This window comes from Halichoerus grypus, chromosome 9 (assembly GCF_964656455.1).
Source record: "Halichoerus grypus chromosome 9, mHalGry1.hap1.1, whole genome shotgun sequence".
In the NCBI taxonomy this organism is placed as follows: Eukaryota; Metazoa; Chordata; class Mammalia; order Carnivora; family Phocidae; genus Halichoerus; species Halichoerus grypus.
In genome coordinates, this window is record NC_135720.1 from 48,690,051 (window position 1) to 48,708,059 (window position 18,009).

At 41.7% G+C, this 18,009-nt stretch overlaps 1 protein-coding gene across 3 annotated transcripts in view; it reads left to right on the forward strand.

Annotated features, from left to right (window-relative positions):
- LAMA4 (laminin subunit alpha 4) overlaps positions 1-18,009 on the forward strand; it is a 153,046-nt gene that overhangs the window by 39,818 nt on the left and 95,219 nt on the right. For all 3 annotated transcript variants that reach the window (XM_078054852.1, XM_078054850.1, XM_078054851.1), the window contains 2 exons: positions 4,666-4,790; positions 10,627-10,707. In XM_078054852.1, coding sequence (XP_077910978.1) covers positions 4,666-4,790; positions 10,627-10,707 — 206 coding nt within the window. The remainder of the gene's footprint in view (positions 1-4,665; positions 4,791-10,626; positions 10,708-18,009) is intronic.

Here is an 18,009-nt window from a genome sequence, read left to right on the forward strand (position 1 = left end):
TTACTTGTAACTGTAAAGTTGGTATCTAGATCAAGTGCATAATTCTTACATCAAAATTTTGACAATTTTCCAATATAGTGCAACTTGGAAACCCCAAAATTTTGCAAATAGGGATGGATTTGGTTCCATGCTAACTGAAGTTTTGAAACAAAGTCAGAAAATTGTATACCCGAAGAATTCAGAGTCTTCTGTTGCTTTGTGCCCAGTCATGTGAGAACATAGGAACTGAACGCAAATAAGTTCCCTATACATTGCTCATGTTTCTTCTTCTAACCCTGAATGGGTTCCTCTTCTTATGTTCTCCATCTCAATTAATGACAGTATCATTTGCCAAATACTAAGATGTCCCAGATGCTTCATCAACTTCCTTTTCCTCTTCCCCAACATTCAACCCCGGAGAAAGCCTCTTCTCTTCTCTGCCATCCCACTGCCTTAATTCACATCCACAGCAACCCTCCCAGACCAGAGCCATGACTTCCCAATGACTCATCATGCCCTGCTCCAGACTCTCCTTCCCCTAATCTGTCTTCCTTACCAGCAATGGAGACATCTTTCAACTTGATCAAGGCATTCTCCTTTCTAAAATCTTTCAGGGCTTTCTATTCCAGCCCCACTGAGCTGCTCACTGCCACCAAAACTAACTCTGTATGTGCAGAGTCTGTGTCTGAATTTGTGCTCCCCTGCTCTCTACCCAGGATTTCTTGCTGATCCTTCAAGGCCTAGTTCAAATGTCATCACCTCCATTAGGTCTTCTCCAACTTTCTTAAGGAAAGCCAGAACCTTTGCTTCCTCTTCGTCCCATAGTAGGTGTATTCTTTATACGTACCTCAGTCATAGCACTTAACACACTATATCATTGTTTGTTGGCCTCTCTGTCTCCTTCACAAGCCTGGGAGTTACTCAAAGGCAGGAACCAGGTCTTTTTCATAAAATGACACATAAATGAATCTGGTCTTCTTCATTTTAATAACAGTCACAACTCTTTGCCTGTCATGATACCAGCTGAATCCAGGCTTGTTAAATGAATGAATGAATTAGTAAAATAACAAACTAACAAATGCAAAAACCTTTAATTTTATAATTTATGAGACACTTGGGTCACTCTTCACTGCAGTAAAATGTACTGTCTCTTTATGCTAGACACTCAGGCTCAGGCCCAATGCTGAGGAACTAACAAACAGTGTTACTTATTCTAGGTGTTTCCATTTAGAGCTTGCTTCTCCAAGTATAGTCTAGACCGGCAGCACCGGTGATACTTGGGAGCTTGTTAGAAAGGCAGGTACTCAGGCCCCACCCCTGACATCCTGGATCAGAATCTGCATTTTCACAAGAACCCCAGGGCATTGGTGTACGCCATGAAGTTTAAGAAGCACTGATCTAGACAGAACAGAAGTTTTCAAACTTTTGGTCTCATGAGCCCTTTGCGCTCATAAGAATTATTCAAGTTGCCAAAGAGTTTTGTTTGTGGGGATTAATTATCCATATTTACTGCATTTGAAATAAAACTGTAAATAGATCTTTAAGGGGAGGGGCGTGCCTGGGTAGCGCAGTTAGTGGAACGACCTACTCTTGGTTTCAGCTCAGGTCATGATCTCAGTGTCGTGAGATCAAGCCTGGCATCGGACTCCGCACTCAGCACAGAGTCTGCTTGAGTTTCTCTCTTCTGCTCCCCCTGCCTCTCCCCACTACCCGCCCCCACACCTCACTCTCTCTATAATAAATAAATAAAATCTTTTTTAAAAAGGGAATTTAAAACTGAAAGTTTTTCTAATTTTTCTTAATTTATTTGAAAATAGCAATAAACCCATTGCATATTAGCATAAGTAATATGCTTTTATAAAATATAAACATACTTTACAAATTAAAAATATGGTTCATGTTTGGCTTAAGAGAAGACAGCTGGATCTCATATCTGTGGTGATATGTCCATGTCATGTAGCCCCAGGAGCCCCAGCCTTTACCTTACACACATGAGAAAATGAGAGTCCAAAAGATAAATAAAATCTTAGTATTATTAGGAGAATGGTTTTGACCTCCCTAGACATAGGAATCACAGATCTAGGTAGACTATAGTCTTGCGTAATCATGTGACAAACCACATGAAGGCCAATTTGATCCTCTTAGGCTTTCTTCCTCCATTAAACTGTTCTGTGGCCAAGTTATCCAGACAGCATTTCTCATGTGAAGAACCACAGCTGATGCCCAAATGTCATTCCTCACACCTATCCACTTATCTGCCATCACTGTCTCCATGTAGCTTTCTTAACTGGCCAAAGATTCAGAATGCTTTTTTGTTTTTAAGTGGGGTCAGTTTTATTAAAAAATAAATTCTCCCCCCACCCTCAATGACACACTTATTTATCATTGTCATTTCTCTTTTTAGTTTTTTAAATGGCAGAACATTGAAGGTGAAGGCATGTTTGCAATCCCAGAGTAAAAGTTTTCAGAGCTAGAAGAAAATTTACAGGCCATCTCAACTGGATTCTCGTTTCTCAGATAGGGAATAGAGACCCAAAAAGTCCAGTGACTTGTTCACAGTCCACCGGCTAGAAAATAGAAGCAGTAGGGCCCTTTGTCCCTGCCTCCAGTGCTAACTATCTCTGCCAATCTTCCAGAATGTACATCAGTGCCTTTTAGGGAATTCCCTAACAAACCCTTGAAAGGGAGGCAGATGAGGAAAGTCATCGTTCCCACCCTGAGCATTTAGAGGTCCAGGAGATCTGGTGGTTTTGCCCTGGAGAGTAATTTTTCCCTGTGGTTGCCATGGCAGAATTAGAGCCCTGACAAGGAGTCCAAAGCACCCAACAAGCCATAAGGAGGCAGCTCCTTTTTGCAGCTTAATAGGCATTTCAGGCAGGAAGAATGACCTAACATCTTCCAACAAGCCTATTTTCTTCTGCACAGATGGGCTTCGTCTGTCCAACGAGGACTCAGACAAATTTGACCTCAGCCTATGAGCAGCCATACCAGGTTGCTTATGGCTTAGAGTCCTGGTAATTGGGCAAGGCTTGTTAGTTTTCTCTGGAATGTGAGATTGCCACTGATTTTGAGCTGATTGGCGTCCATGTTACCTTCCTCTATGTGCTCCAGACATTAATTCACCCTTTCCCACTTTTTCTTTCCTTTTCTGCCCCACAAATATTTTTTGAAGATTGACTTAGTTCTAGATACAGTGTTAAGAACTGGAGGACATATTTGTTAACAACCTGTCGTCTGTACATCATACTTTATTTTTCAGTTTCTCATTGATCTGTCAGGCACTCTGAACTGGCCTCTAAATTCTGTTCTGTTAACATAATTCTAATCAGGGGCCAAAGATTGTCCATACCTAATGGCTGACCAAATGCCCAAAGAGTGTTCAACCATGATAGCCTGTTGCCCACATTAGAACACTGCCCTTTTGATTTGAAGTCCAAACTGTTGGTAAAATAGTATGACATCTTCTAATGTAGTCATTTTATGACTCTTTGGGGAAAGGAGCCTTTTGTCTAACACATTGGAAAAGTGGTATAATATGGGAATTAACAGCCTCGTTGCTGGAGCCAGATTGCCTGAGTCTGAATCTCACTTTTGCCTCCTTCCATCTGTGTGACAATTTATTGGGCAATTTATTTAACCTCTCTGTGCCTCCATCTCTTCATATGTAAAATGGGGTAAAAAATAGTAACTTACCTTAGAATTATTATAAGAATTAAATTAGTTAACCCATGTAAAATGTTTGGAGCCTTTATTCTGTTTTGTTATTCTATTTTGAACTTCACCATAGAACACAAAGACAAAAATCAAGAGCTCAGACTTCACATTACTACTGCTCCATCTTGCCTTTCCTTAGGTTCTTCCACAGAGCACTGTTTGAAAACAGTTGTGTCTGTTGAAGCTCTTGTGCATAGATGTTATGAAGGGAATGGATCAAACAGGAGGCTGCCTCTTGGATGACATTCTAATTCTAATGGCATAACTTTTCACTGAAAGTCCTATTCAACTTTTATACACTCTGGTGAACGTAAAGATGAAAATATTACAGTGCTAATGGCATTGCCTTGTGCAATCCAGTTCAGTCCTGTTGGAGAAAACTATCAGACTAGCATCACTTCCTCTTTAGAGTACTAGGCAGAAATTAATCCATGAACGTGTCACTGCTGAGTTGACTCTGTTCTACTGAGTACCTACTCTATTTGAGTTGGTGGCAGTACAGTACTAAGAGGCATAATGTAGCAGAAGGGCTGCTGAGGTTGGGAGCCGATGATAATAGTACCAAGTGGGTAGTGGAATGGGGTGAAGGATCAGGGAGGGGACATCAGAAGGAATTCCTAGGGGTTTCGAGGCCTACTAGAGATCTTGAAAGATGACCAAGCATTCTAAGCAGAAAAATCAGCCTGATGATGAATTATCTCCCTATTCATAGGGAGTCCCCTATGCAAACTCCAAACTCCTCAGGCTGCTAGTGCACACCCGGAAGTTCAGGATGAAGCCATCCACCATTGTCCACACTTTCTAGGATTGACTGGGGCCACCATGGCTCTTTTGTGCTGACCAGATCTGACCACACAATCAATTCCATCAGCCTGACATCCCCTTTCCTTCGAGTACTGTTTGGTTCCCAGATATGTGGTGTACAGCATTTCTTTTGTGTCTTTTTCAATTTTCCTATCTTTCACCTCACAGCACTGCCAGAGGAACACGACAGGAGAGCACTGTGAGAAATGTCTAGATGGTTATATCGGAGATTCCATCAGAGGACCACCCCGGTTTTGCCAGCCGTGTCCCTGTCCCCTACCCCACATGGCCAAGTAAGTTCTGAGAGAAGAGGTTCTCTTCTGCTGCTTATCCCCTTAATTATGTATTTTTCATTTTTACTCCATCCAGAGTTCTCAGGTTTTCCCACATTAGTGGAAAGACTGAGTACCTCATATTGAGATGAGATGGGAAAAGATATAGGAAAGTTTCTTTAGCCTAAATACACTGTCAGGGAAACATAAGCATAACAACATAAGTGGTATGGGTGATGACTGTGTTCCCAAAATATTGGGTAGCATCATAAGCCCAGTGGAGTCTCCAAGGATTTTATAAGCAAGGTTAGTTTCTTGGCTATCCCTTGACCTAGGGAGATCACAACAGGTAATGCAAACAGACTCATAATCCAGTATTTTTCGTAGCAGTGTTTCCTCTTACTCTCACAGAGTAGAGGATTTCCTACATGTGGTGGCAAACTGTTCAATCAGAATTACAACAAAGATAAACAGAATTCATGCTTTAGGCCCATCAGCTCATAAAAGATTTCTAAGAAAACTAACTTTCGCTTCTGGCTATGTTTTGACCTGAGTTTGAGAATAGATATATATCCTAATGGAAAGAGTGGAATTCTTTTCAGGCGCATAATATGTATAAATCCAATAGTCAAGTCATGACTGGCCATTTTATTATCTTAAAAATGACAGAACATAGAATTAAAATGGTGTAGTGGTCATTGGTTTTCCAAATATCAACCATTTCTCTGATTCTCTGAAGCTAAGTGAGTGTCCTACAATCACTTCATTTCTGACATTAACTAACTACCCAGAGTTAGTTAGCCCATACATTAAGTCCCACTTCAGAAACCAGCCACAAATGGGATCCCTAGGCTACTCGCATATCTGCTCAGCTAACTATAAATTCAGGGGTTGCCTTAGGTTCAGTAATTCTCTACAATGACTCACAGAACTCAGGAAAGTGCTATACTTACAATTATAGTTTTATTTTAAAGGATATAACTCAAGCCAAATTAAAGAGATGTATAGGGCAGGGTGTGGAGGGGGAGATGGGAGGGAGTAGAGTTTCTATGCATTTCTGGGTTGTTCACCAACCCTAAAGCTCCACAAACATCCTTTGTTGTTTAAGAACTTTATGTAGGTTTCATTACATAGTCATGATTGATTAAATCGTTGGTGATTGGAACTCAATCTCTATCTCCTCTTTCCTCCCTGAGGAAGGGGATGGGGTTCAAAGTTCCAACCCTGGAACCAAGTAGTTTCCACCTCTGACAGACCAGCCCCCATCCTGAAGCTACTTAAGGGCCCATCAAGAGTCACCTCATTAACATAAACTCAAATCTGCCTGAAAGGGGCTCATTCTGAATAACAAAAGACAGTCTTATCACTCAGGAAATTCCAAGAGCTTTAGGAGCTCTGTGCCAGGAACCAGGACAAAAACCAAATATGTATTTTTTCTTATACCACAAGTAGAAAGAGTAATGGACCTAGGTTCATATCCGTGGTTTGGCACAAAATAGCTATGTGATCTCAGGCAAGATACTTTCTCTCCATGTCTCACTTTCCATGGGATTTGGGGTCAAGGAGACTAGGTTCAGATCTTGGCTAATTTATTTATTCCTTTATCTACTCCGGATCTTGGGGGTTTTTTCCCTGAGTTGTTGTAAGGATCTGCCTCATAGGGTTGGACTAGGATATGTGTGTGGAGCATTTGAGTTGGTGCCTTACAGACAGAAAAGTGTATGCTGGTTACTGGCTTTACTGAACACATGCTTTGTATTTTTTCTAACACTAGTATTTTGCTTACTCTGTGTCAGGCAATGTTCTAAGTGTTTGGATGTAATATTTAGTTGATAGCTAACTTCTAAAAGGCCTGAATGTCACACAAACACACACACACACACACACACTTTCTTATAAAGAGAACAAAGATGACAACCAGTTCTCCCCCTATTTTTTTCTTAATTGAACACCAATATCAACTAACATTTCACCTAAAAGCTTGTGATTTGTTCAAATCCTCTGATGAGTCTGTCAGTGAAGAAGTCAAATGTTTTACAGCCCCCATTTTTCTTTAGAAACCACTAAACCGCTTCAGTCCTTACTTTGGATTTTTCATGTCCCATGGTATCAACAATGTGTGTAAAATGGATGGTATTGAGAGGGAGAGTAGAAACCTCAAACATTAAATTTTGTTATATTCACCCAGGTGTGTCCTGATTTATGAGCTCCCTTTGTCTCATCTAGGTATATTCTTTAATCGTTCATTAATATTCTACTCTCAAACATTAGTTCTGACCATATCTGATGAGATGTTCAGCATACCGCTCTCTGGCCACGCTATAGTTATTTTGTTAAATATACCTACCGCCAACTTGCCAATAAGAGGTGCCCCTCATTCTCCGATATAAACGAAGATGCTATGTAGCATCATTTGCTCAAAGCAGGTTTATAAGCTCTGAGCTGCAGTTTCTTTTGAAACTAAAGATGAATTAGAAAGGCAATCCTCTAAATTGTATTGTCTGGCTTTTGCACTTTTTGCCCCATTCATGTTGATGTGGGAAACAAAGGCAAAAGAAAAATTAAATTTCCATACTACTTACAGCCCACTGACAAGTCCTTGAAACCAGAGTGACCTTCCTCTGAGAGCTCAGCTGCCTTGATGTTGACACGTTCCTAAAGGCAAACAAAATTCAGTCTTAGCTTAACATTATCCTGACCCCTCAGGATCCTGTGAATCTGCTTTAAACATACAGAAATTACTTTCAAAACTTCCTTAATCTCTACCCCCAAGATACATCTTGGCAATCATCCTCCAAGCAGATGGCCCACTGATATACATCCGAAGGGTCTCATGACTGAGGGTTTACTAAACAGTAATAAATGACCTTTTCCTAACAATAGCTAGCCCCCTCAGGGTCCTGGAAACCTTGTTTCCAAAATTCCTTGGAGGCTTGTGCTGTCCCTAACCCCCTCCCAACTTGAAAGTATATAATTAGTCAACCATCACAACCCCAGTGCCGCTCTTTCTGCCCACAGGTCCTGTCCCCGTGCTTTAATAAAACTACCTATTTGCACCAAAGACGTCTCAAGAATTCTTTCTTGACCGTTCACTCCAAACCCCAGCATTTCCACATCAATATGACAAGACTTTCTTACCTAAATTTTAACTTTACTGTCTTGAGATAAGAAATTTTGGAACCTAATTCCTATAGACTGAGAAGTTTTGTCTACATGCAATCAACAAATATTTATCAAGCACTTATTACGTGCCAGTCATATACTACTAGTCGCCAGTCACAGCAATGAACAAAACAATCAAAATGCCCTGCCTTCATTAAAATAGGTCAAAATACAGCAGCATTTTGAAGCTCCTAAAGCAAATGACTGTTTCACCTTTTCAGCTAGGTTATCCAGTATTTCAGTTGATCAAGAAGCTCTTCTGAAGGATCTTTCAAATAGATAAATAAGGGAGAAATTGCCAATTGGGTGATGAGCTTCCCTTGAAGGAGGAAACAGTTTCTATTGGATCACCATTCCCACTCATGCTCTTTGGGTGTGTGAGCAGATCTGGGTTCAAAGGACAGTTGAAGGTCTCAGGGAATGTGCTCTGCAGTTAGGTACATATTCACAGATACGGAAACTGAGGTCTCTAACAGTACACATTTAAAGTTGAAAAGCCTGCTGAAAATTGACACAAAAGAAAAATACCCCCACATATAAGTAAAGAACATTATGTGGGAGTGTGGAGGAACTAGGAGAGACCTGCTTTCTCTGAGGTGGCAACAGTCCTACTTCCTTAGTCCCTTGGGGAAAGAAACTGGCTACCAATAGGGAGGTTGGGATGGGGGTATGGGGGCAGGTGTAATCTGTGGTCACAGAACAGGTCAAATTTGCCTGGATCTTATAAGGTTCTAGCCTTTGATATGGCTTTATTACTGACTTAGTTAACTATTTTCAAATATCTTATCAAAAATCAAATACCCATTGCCTCTTTCAGCTTTTTAAAAATTCATATGGTTACTTTCTATAAAAATTAAAGTGCCAGGACTTTTATTTGAGCTCACAAAGTCACCTAATATGGAATCCAAATTATGCTTTGAGAGATCCTTTAGTTGAGCCTCCAGACCAGGATTTGGATTTCCAGTTACAATAGCCACGTCAGAAAGCAACAAAATTATGCTTGAGGGAGGTAAGCAAGCAAACAGTGTTGAGTCTATTTTTCTTTAGGTTCCATAAAGGTTTCCAAGAACAAAAGGCTCCCTTCCACTTGGAGAGGGTTCCATGGTTGTTAATGTGGGCTGAGAAAGATTCCATGTTTTCATTTCCCTAGCCAAAAACAGACTTTACCCTAAGCAAAATATAAACAATTAATGCTGATAAAAAAACAAAAAAGGAATCTCAATGGTTGGCATTGCCTCTGAGTCCCCCTCCACTGAGACCAGTGGTCACACAGCTATTCCCAGGAACAATTTGCACAGAGTTCATTTATTTATTTTGGAGTTGGCCAGACATCCTCCCCATCTACTAGTAGCTACGGTAATCACTCCAATTAAGGAAAATGTCATCTGTTTGAAGCAGCAGGACATTAGCTAAAGGCAGACGACTCCAGACACAGGCAGATGCTTCAGTCCTTCAAGCTGTGGGCAGGCTGCTGGGAGAAACATCTTCAAAGAAACATGCATGAGGGTTTGTCCACGTTCTGGACTCTTTACTGACAGTGTTTTTTTGAAGTGGGCTAAACAATAAGAACAAGCAAAATGAAGAATAAAGGCTAAAGAAGTGTAATTTTGCTGAAATGTTTTTAGCCAAACTGATAGAAAAAATAAATTGTGGCTATTGCCTTTCACGGCAAAGTATATATTGTTTTCTGACTGATTTTATAAATGTCTTCAAACAAAGCAAACACATCCATTTGCTTCCCTCCAAAGACCATCAGGGTAAAATTGCTAATACATGCAGGAGTGAGAGAGCAGCAGGTCAGACTCCATTGATGGCACAATACCTAAGCCAATTAATTTGTAAGTCTTTAAAATTTTTCACACACCCCCATATAGATGGATTTATGTGTCAATGTAGAATTTTCCAAACATGTGAAGATTTATATTCCATTTCCCCTGCCTTAATAGTTGAACAATATTTTTATTGCTTTTCTGTCCTGTGTGCATATTTTTATTATCTAAAAAAATCCAACCAACCAAACAACAACAACAAAAACCACAGTAATCAAGAGAAGGGTTTCTATGGACAAGAATCCTTTTCCTATGGGTCCTATTTATTGCTTGTGTACTTGTTTTGTGACTTTGATCAAAAGAGTCAGTCCCTGCACCCTTTATTCCCAACCTTTAAGGTACCAACAAAGAAACTGGGTTCAGTGGGGATTATAGAGTACAGTTTAGAGGTGGTTCATGACCTTGAAGAGTGGAAGAGATCTAGTGCAGAAAAAAAGGGAGCGACTTTCAAATGTATATACAGAAAATGGTGAGAATAAAGAAATTCTCATTTCATCAAAATCACAGGTAACATATAAAATAACTTGATTATTTTATTTCTGGCTTTGAAGTATGTGTTTTAGACTTGCATTAAATATTCTAGAAATTCCCACTGCTTCAAATAAAAATAATTAAGTGCCTCTATGGCAAAATAAGTAAGTGGATCTGGGAAATGGTCTCACCAGTGGATGAGCATTTTGGCATTTTCTGTCTGGGCCTGCTAGTCTAAACTTTCCTGAAAGGAAGAAGATTTGATTTAAGTAAAGCAAATGATGACACCCATTAGAACTTGACTGAGACCAAGGTAGAGATGACTGAATCAAAAGTTAAGACAATCTTTTCAGTGATGTGTGGAATTGACTTCTAATATTCTCTTATAATTCTAGTTTTGCAGAATCCTGCTATAGAAAAAACGGAGCCGTTCGGTGTATTTGTAAAGAAAACTATGCTGGACCTAACTGTGAAAGGTAGGCTAATATAATTCACTATTTTCTGTGTGGGTCAAAGGAAACTTTCTGTTTCTTGCACTCATCAGCTCTGCCATGCTCCCATTCACTGGGTCTTAAGATGACAGCGTGGGGACTACATTTCAGAACCCTTTGGGAGGCTTTCCTAAATCCCATGCCCCAGATAGAGCTGGGACAATATGCTCCCCATGGGTCCAGATCAGGATAAATGGTCAGGTGAAGAGGAAAATGAATATGTATATTTTGAAAGATTCTCTAGATGGTTTTGGTAACACTCCTCTCTCTCTCCATCACTGGGAGCCAGTAATTAATAGAGAGACTTCCTCAATAGAAAAAATAGGTGGGGGAGAATCCTCTATCAGTCAGTAAAGCAATACACTAACAAAGGCACGAACCTATTATTTAGTCCATTCTTCATACCATCTCCTCCCCTGAAAAGTAAACAAATTTCATGAGAGTTTGGATTTTCTGAATCTCTATCTGTATTTACACCTAACATCCTTTTTTAAAGTTGCTCTGGGCTTTGCTCAAATAAGAAAGACTTTGGCGACTAAAGATGTGAGCTTCCCACTGCATGATTTCCTGGCAAGACATTTCCCATCCTCCCCACCTGTCAGTTACTCAATTTTCTCAAATCAAATGGCTTTTGCTAAAAGAGTCTCACAGAAAGGTCTTCTTATTTTTAACAGAAATGGCATTAACATCAGCCTCTCCATGTGGTTGGGCAGCGAGATGATGTGGGTGCCGTAAAGACAGGGAGGGAATGACCAGGGGACTTCTCAAGCCTCTGGTCCAACATCTACACATGCTCACCTCCCAGTGGCGTACTCCCACTGCCCCAAATGTGGGCATAAAAGCCTGGGACTCCAAATGTCAACCTTGAATGATATGCCATCTCACTTCCTCAGAAAACACCCTCTACCTCTCAAAGAGTCGTTCTGGAACCCTTTTTAAAAAGCCACAGTGTCTATGGTGCAGAGAAAATCTCTATACTCGGAGGGCATTGCTATTATGATTATTAAATGTACAAATCGTAGATAATTCCTTCACTGAAGATTTTTTTAAGGGATTTTTCTCTTTTTTTGCTATGAGGGAAGAGGGAAAGTGAAGGCCCATGGTGCATATGAATTTCATCCTTCGAGAGGGACAAATAGAGATTTGGTTAATTAATGTTTGTGACACACTCATTCCATATTTTCTTACTCCGGGACCCAGTAATATGAGACCCCTGACTTACTCACTTTCTGGCTCCGTGTGAATCAGAGAGGACCGTTCATCAGCCAGGGATGGAACTTTTTGTCCTCAGTGACTGAGGTTGAAGTCCATTTAGTCTGACAGAGATTGGGCAGTATTATCAGCTAATGGGTGTTCGACGGCCCCTGGGATGGACTGCTGACCACATGCAAGGCCTCCCAGAAGTGAAGTCATCTTTGTCCCTCCGGGCTCAGTCCTGCAAAGTTGCACCAGGATGCAGATCCAGGTTCTGTCAGTGAGAGCAGGGGGCCCAGCACAGGACAGCATGCCTGCCTCAGATGTGGGATGGTAGATGATAAGCCTCCTGGTGCACATTGAAGGCTCCTGGCCCTGCCATTGCCCTGTAAGGCTTGGTCAGATCTGGTGGAACAGTAGGGTCAAGGGGAGAGCACTAGTTGTCAAATATTGAGGAAATGTCGCTTCAGCCTGGCCGAGTTTGTATCAGCTCCAGCCCTTGGGGATCCTCCTGAGCGAGTTATTTGAGCTCTAAGTGCCAATTTCCACATCTCCAAAATGGAGAAAATGAAAATGCTCACCTCCTCGGGCGGTCATGGAGTGATACTGTGAGGTATTTAGTATGGCACGCGGCACTTAATGCTCGATAAAAATTGCCTGGTGACGGTAGGAGTCACTTTGGCCATTGTCCAGTTCCCACCCCCTGGTATAATGTGTGCCTGGGAGAAGTTGGCTCGTTTCCCTGAATCGCAGTTTCTTTAGCCAGAAATGATAGCTTTGAACTAGATAGTGCCCTTTGTTGTTTATCTCCTGTGTCCTCCCTGCTTTACATTCCTCATCTCTCAGCCTGACGACCGCCCTGAGAGCAGGTGTTATTCTGTCATATTGCAGATAAGGAAACTGAGGCTAAGGGAGGTGATGGGCCTGGTCCACAGTCACAACACTGCTAAGTGGGGGGGGGGGGGGGGCAAGGGCCAGGATTCATACATTTTGGCTGAAAAATCTGGATTCTTTCCCTGTGCCCATACTGTTTTTCCTAAACGTCTTCCCAAAGGTCTTCTGTTTTAAACTTTGACAATTAATGAAGTAGATGAGTCTCTGATATTCAGGAGAAGCACAGTGAACCTGCTCCTCGATCCCCTTTGACTGGAGGCTGCAGCAACAGATGTGCAGGAAATAAGCGTCCTTCAAAGGCCTGTCATCGGCATTGGGGGAGGATCGCTCTGAGCAACTTTCTCGGCTTCATCTCCTCTCTTCCGTCCACCCTTCCTCACACCCTGCTGTTTTAAAGAGAATGAACTGAGGCCTTTTACACAAAAAATTGACCTTACCATCCAGGGGACTCTTCCTCAAAATGGAAATCACAGGGATCCATACTGCACACAAGTTTGAGAAACATTGGTCTAAAGCATAAAATATGAACCTCCTACTGTACCATGTAAAACATCTCAAACACCCTTGTTTTTCCAGCAGATTGGTGGAGGGGATAGGGATATGATACATCTAAGACATGGTCTCTTGTCCTCAGTGAAAGTCAAGGCTAGAGCAGGAAACAAACCCAAACACCATTCATCACAAGGGAAGAAAGGAAAGCCTGATAGAAGGACAAGCAAAACCTCTTCAAGAGGGCAGTGCAAGGAGTGATCGCTTTCCCACAGAGAGGGCTGGGTCATTGGGAAGGGGGTAACCTTCACTGCTTTTGTTTTGTGTTTGACCTTGGGACTGGCAGAGGTTTAGTTTTGTTTTGAGTTTAACAGCCAGGTTGTTAAACTGTCGCAGTAAGCTTCATCGAATCTATATTTTCAATGTATTTGTGACCTTGGACACAGATATTCATGGAGGTTCATGAGTTCCCAGTGAATATTTTCTTAATTTTGTGTTTAATTTCAATGATAATCTTGAGGAAAAAGTTACCTGAAACACGTCTGGACTTTCCGTAGGACCACTTTATAATAAAGGGAGATCTGCCTCAGAGCAGAGGAGAAAGTAACAGCCAGGGGTGTGTCAATGACACATTACAGACAATTGGAGGTCAAATGGCATGACATCAAAGCAAACTGAGTCATCACCTAGCACATGGCAGGACATGGATGCTGAGCTCACATAATCCTCTACCATGTCATGTTGCAAGTAGCCCTTCAGTTGCAACAAGAAAACATCATCCATTGTCTTGAATTGATACTATTACTTTGAATTCATTAGTTTCACAGTTTTGTTTGTGTTTTATTTGTAAAATTTATTTTGGTTTTCAAAATGTATAAAAGCCATAGGTATAACTAGTTTCTGCCTAGTTTTATGTTCGAACTATTTAAAGATTTAAAGATAATTTAGATGAACACTAGGAGAGGTATTCTATGAGACTGTTTTTCCTTTCACAGGGATCCATGCTGCACACAAGTTTGAGAAACATTGATCTAAAGCACAAAACGTTAACCTCTTACTGTACCATGTAAAACAGTGCAAACACCCTTGTTTTTACAATGAGGTCCATCTTTTTTAGCCTGCCCTGGCCCCTGGCTGGCTCTTTCCCAAAGTCCTTTTCCCCACCTCACACTTTAACTTCTGCATGTGGGAGCTGCGGCCCCCCAAATCCACCAGATCAACTATAGAGCTCACCACGTTGTCTTGTGTTAAGATGATGACTGTGACAATGATGACAAAAATAGTAACATTGATGGAGTGCTTACTGGTGCCACATAGCTATTGTAAGCACTTCACATACAATGACACATTTAAACCTTAAAAAAAAAAAATCCTATGAGATACCATTTTCATCCTTATTTATAGAGGAGGAAAGTGAGAGACAGAGAGATTAAGCCACATGCTCACAATCACACATTTGGGGTTTTTTTTCAGTCTCTACTATTAAAGTAGGAATTCCTCAGCAGAAGTAGCATCTCATTCATCTCTCTGCTGTTCTTCCCCCATCACGGTATCTGAAACATGGTAGACACTCCGTTATATTTAAGTAATACCTCTTTTTTTTTTAATGAAAAGACAATAACAGTACTGCTAATGTTCCTTTAAAAAGGTACCTGTAGTGATGAGAGTCAGTCATTGCTTGCCTGGTTTGATCCCCCACTCCACTCCTCCTCATGCCAGGAAAATGGAAGAGGTGACACTGAACTGAGTGAGTCAAAACACGGCCCTCTGGCTGAATAGAGGTTGCAAATGGAAGTTATCACCTGATGCAAATAATTATAAAATGTGCAGGCCTTATAGACAGGAATTTTGCAATTTTTATTCTCATCCCAGTGTGACTTTCCATCTGCTCTAAGTAGTACATATTATTTTTTTACCTTATTTTTTGTAAGAGAGAGAGAGAGCACATGAGCATGAGCTGGGGCGGGGGGAGGGGTAGAGGGAGAGGAAGAAAGAATCTTAAGCAGGCTCCATGCTCAGCACAGAGCCTGATGCCGGGCTCAATCTCATGACCCTGAGATCATGACCTGAGTGGAAATCAAGAGTCGGATACTCAACTGACTGAGCCACCCAGGCACTCCTAAGTAGTACCTTTTAAAGATGAGGAGCCTGGGGCGGAGCAAGATGGCGGAGGAGTAGGAGACCTGGATTTCGTCTCCTCTCAGGAATTCAGCTGGACAGGGATCAAACCATTCTGAACACCTACAAACTCAACAGGAGATCGAAGAAAAGAATAGCAACAACTCTCTGAACAGAAAAGCGACCACTTTCTGGAAGGTAGGACATGCGGAGAAGTGAATCCGAGGCGATATTCGGGAGGATAGACGGCGGGGGAGGGGCCTCCATCGGCCGCTTCTGGCAAGTGATAGAGCCGTGGAGCACAAAATCGGAACTTTTAGAAGTCTGCTCCGCTGAGGGACGTCACTCCGGTGGCTAAGTGGGGGGTGGAACCCTCGTGGGACAGTGTGGTCTCAGGACCCTCGGGGTCACAGAAAGACCGGGGGTGCCTGAGTGCGGCAGAGCTCCCAGGGATCGGAGCAGGGAAGCCGGCTGCAGAGACGGAGCCCAGGCGCAGGCTCTCAGCTCGGGGTTGCCATAAACGGTGATCTGCAGCACAGTCAGGCCACTGCTCCTCCAGCAGGGACCCAACAAGCGGCAGATCCGGGGAGACTCACCTTCTTCCCCCGGGAGGAGCGGCATGGGAGCGCAGCACAGGGATCAGCTGGGTTGGAGACTCCACACAGGGTTGGGTGCCAGAGATAGAAACGCGCGGTCACAGGCCGGGTGAGCACGGAGTGCGGCCGGAGACCGGGGAGACGGGAGTGACTGACGGCTTTTCTCTGGGGGCGCACTGAGGAGCGGGGCCCTGAGTTCTCAGCTCCTCCGAGGCGGAGATTGGGAGGCCGCCATTTTCACTCTCCGCCTCCAAAGCTGTACGGAAAGCTTGCAGGGAACAAAAGCTGCAGGGAACAAAAGCTCCCGAGAGCAAACCCGAGCAGATTACTTAGCCCAGACGGGGCAAGGGCGGGGCAATTCCGCCTCCGGCAAAGACATTTGGGAACCACGGCAACAGGCCCCTCCCCCAGAAGATCAGCGAGAACAGCCAGCCAAGACCAAGTTTACCGATCAGTGAGAACGGGAGAACTCCAGCGCTAGGGGACTACTGCACATAGAATTCATGCCTTTTTTACCATAATTCTTTAGTCTTTCAAAGTTAATTTTTTTTAACTGTCTTTTTTTTTTTTTGAATTTTTCTTTTTCCCTTTTTCAACCAACATCTTATCAATCCCTTTTTTTTAAAAACATTTTTATTTTTCATTTTTAGAGTCATATTCTATCCCTTCATAGTAGTTACCCGTATTTTTGGCATATATATATAAGTTGTTCTCTCTAAAATTTTGAGATAGTTTCTTCTAACAGATCAAAATATACCCTAAATCTCTAGTATATGGTTTTTTTCTACTCCCCTGCCTGATCACATTCTCTCCCTTTTTTTTTCTTTTTTCTTTTTTTAAATCCTCTTCTTTCTTTTTTCAAACAACTTCTTATCAATTCCTTTTATAAAATTTTTTATGATTTCCATCTTTACAGTCATATTCCATCCCTTCATCATATCAACCCTTATTTTTGTACATATATAAATTTTTCTTTCTTTAAAATTTTGGGAGGCACTTTCTTCTAACAGACCAAAATACACCCAAAATCTAGTGTGTGGCACTGATCTATATACCAGCCTGATCATATTTGATCACATTCTGGTTTTTTTTTGTTTTGTTTTCTGTTTTTGTTTCTTTTTATCTTTATCTTTATCTTTTTCTTTTTCTTTTTTCTCTCTTTCCCTTTCTTTTCCCACTGCTTCAGGTCTTTTCTGATTTGTTTAGAGTATATTTTCTGGGGACGTTGTTACCCTGCTAGCATTTTGTTCTCTCATTAATCTATTCTCCTCTGCACAAAATGACAAGATGGAAAGAATCACCTCAACAAAAAGAACAAGAGGTAGTACCAACTGCCAGGGACCTACTCAATACGGACATTAGTACGATGTCAGATCTAGAGTTCAGAATCATCACTTTAAAGATACTAGCTGGGCTTGAAAAAAGCATGGAAGTTATTAGAGAAACCCTTTCTGGAGAAGTAAAAGAACTAAAATCTAACCAAGTAGAAATCAAAAAGGCTATTAATGAGGTGCAATCAAATATGGGGGTGCTAACTGCTAGGATAAATGAGGCAGAAGAAAGAATCAGTGAGATAGAAGACCAAATGATGGAAAATAAAGAAGCTGAGAAAAAGAGAGATAAACAACTACTGGATCACGAGGGCAGAATTCGAGAGATAAACGATACCATAAGACGAAACAACATTAGAATAATTGGGATCCCAGAAGAAGAAGAAAGAGAGAGAGGGGCAGAAGGTATAATGGAGCAAATTATAGCAGAGAACTTCCCTAATTTGGGGAAGGAAACAGGCATCAAAATCCAGGAAGCACAGAGAACCCCTCTCAAAATCAATAAAAATAGGTCAACACCCCGACATCTAATAGTAAAACTTACGAGTCTCAGAGACAAAGAGAAAATCCTGAAAGCAGCTCGGGAGAAGAGATATGTAACCTACAATGGTAGAAACATTAGATTGGCAACAGACTTATCCACAGAGACCTGGCAGGCCAGAAAG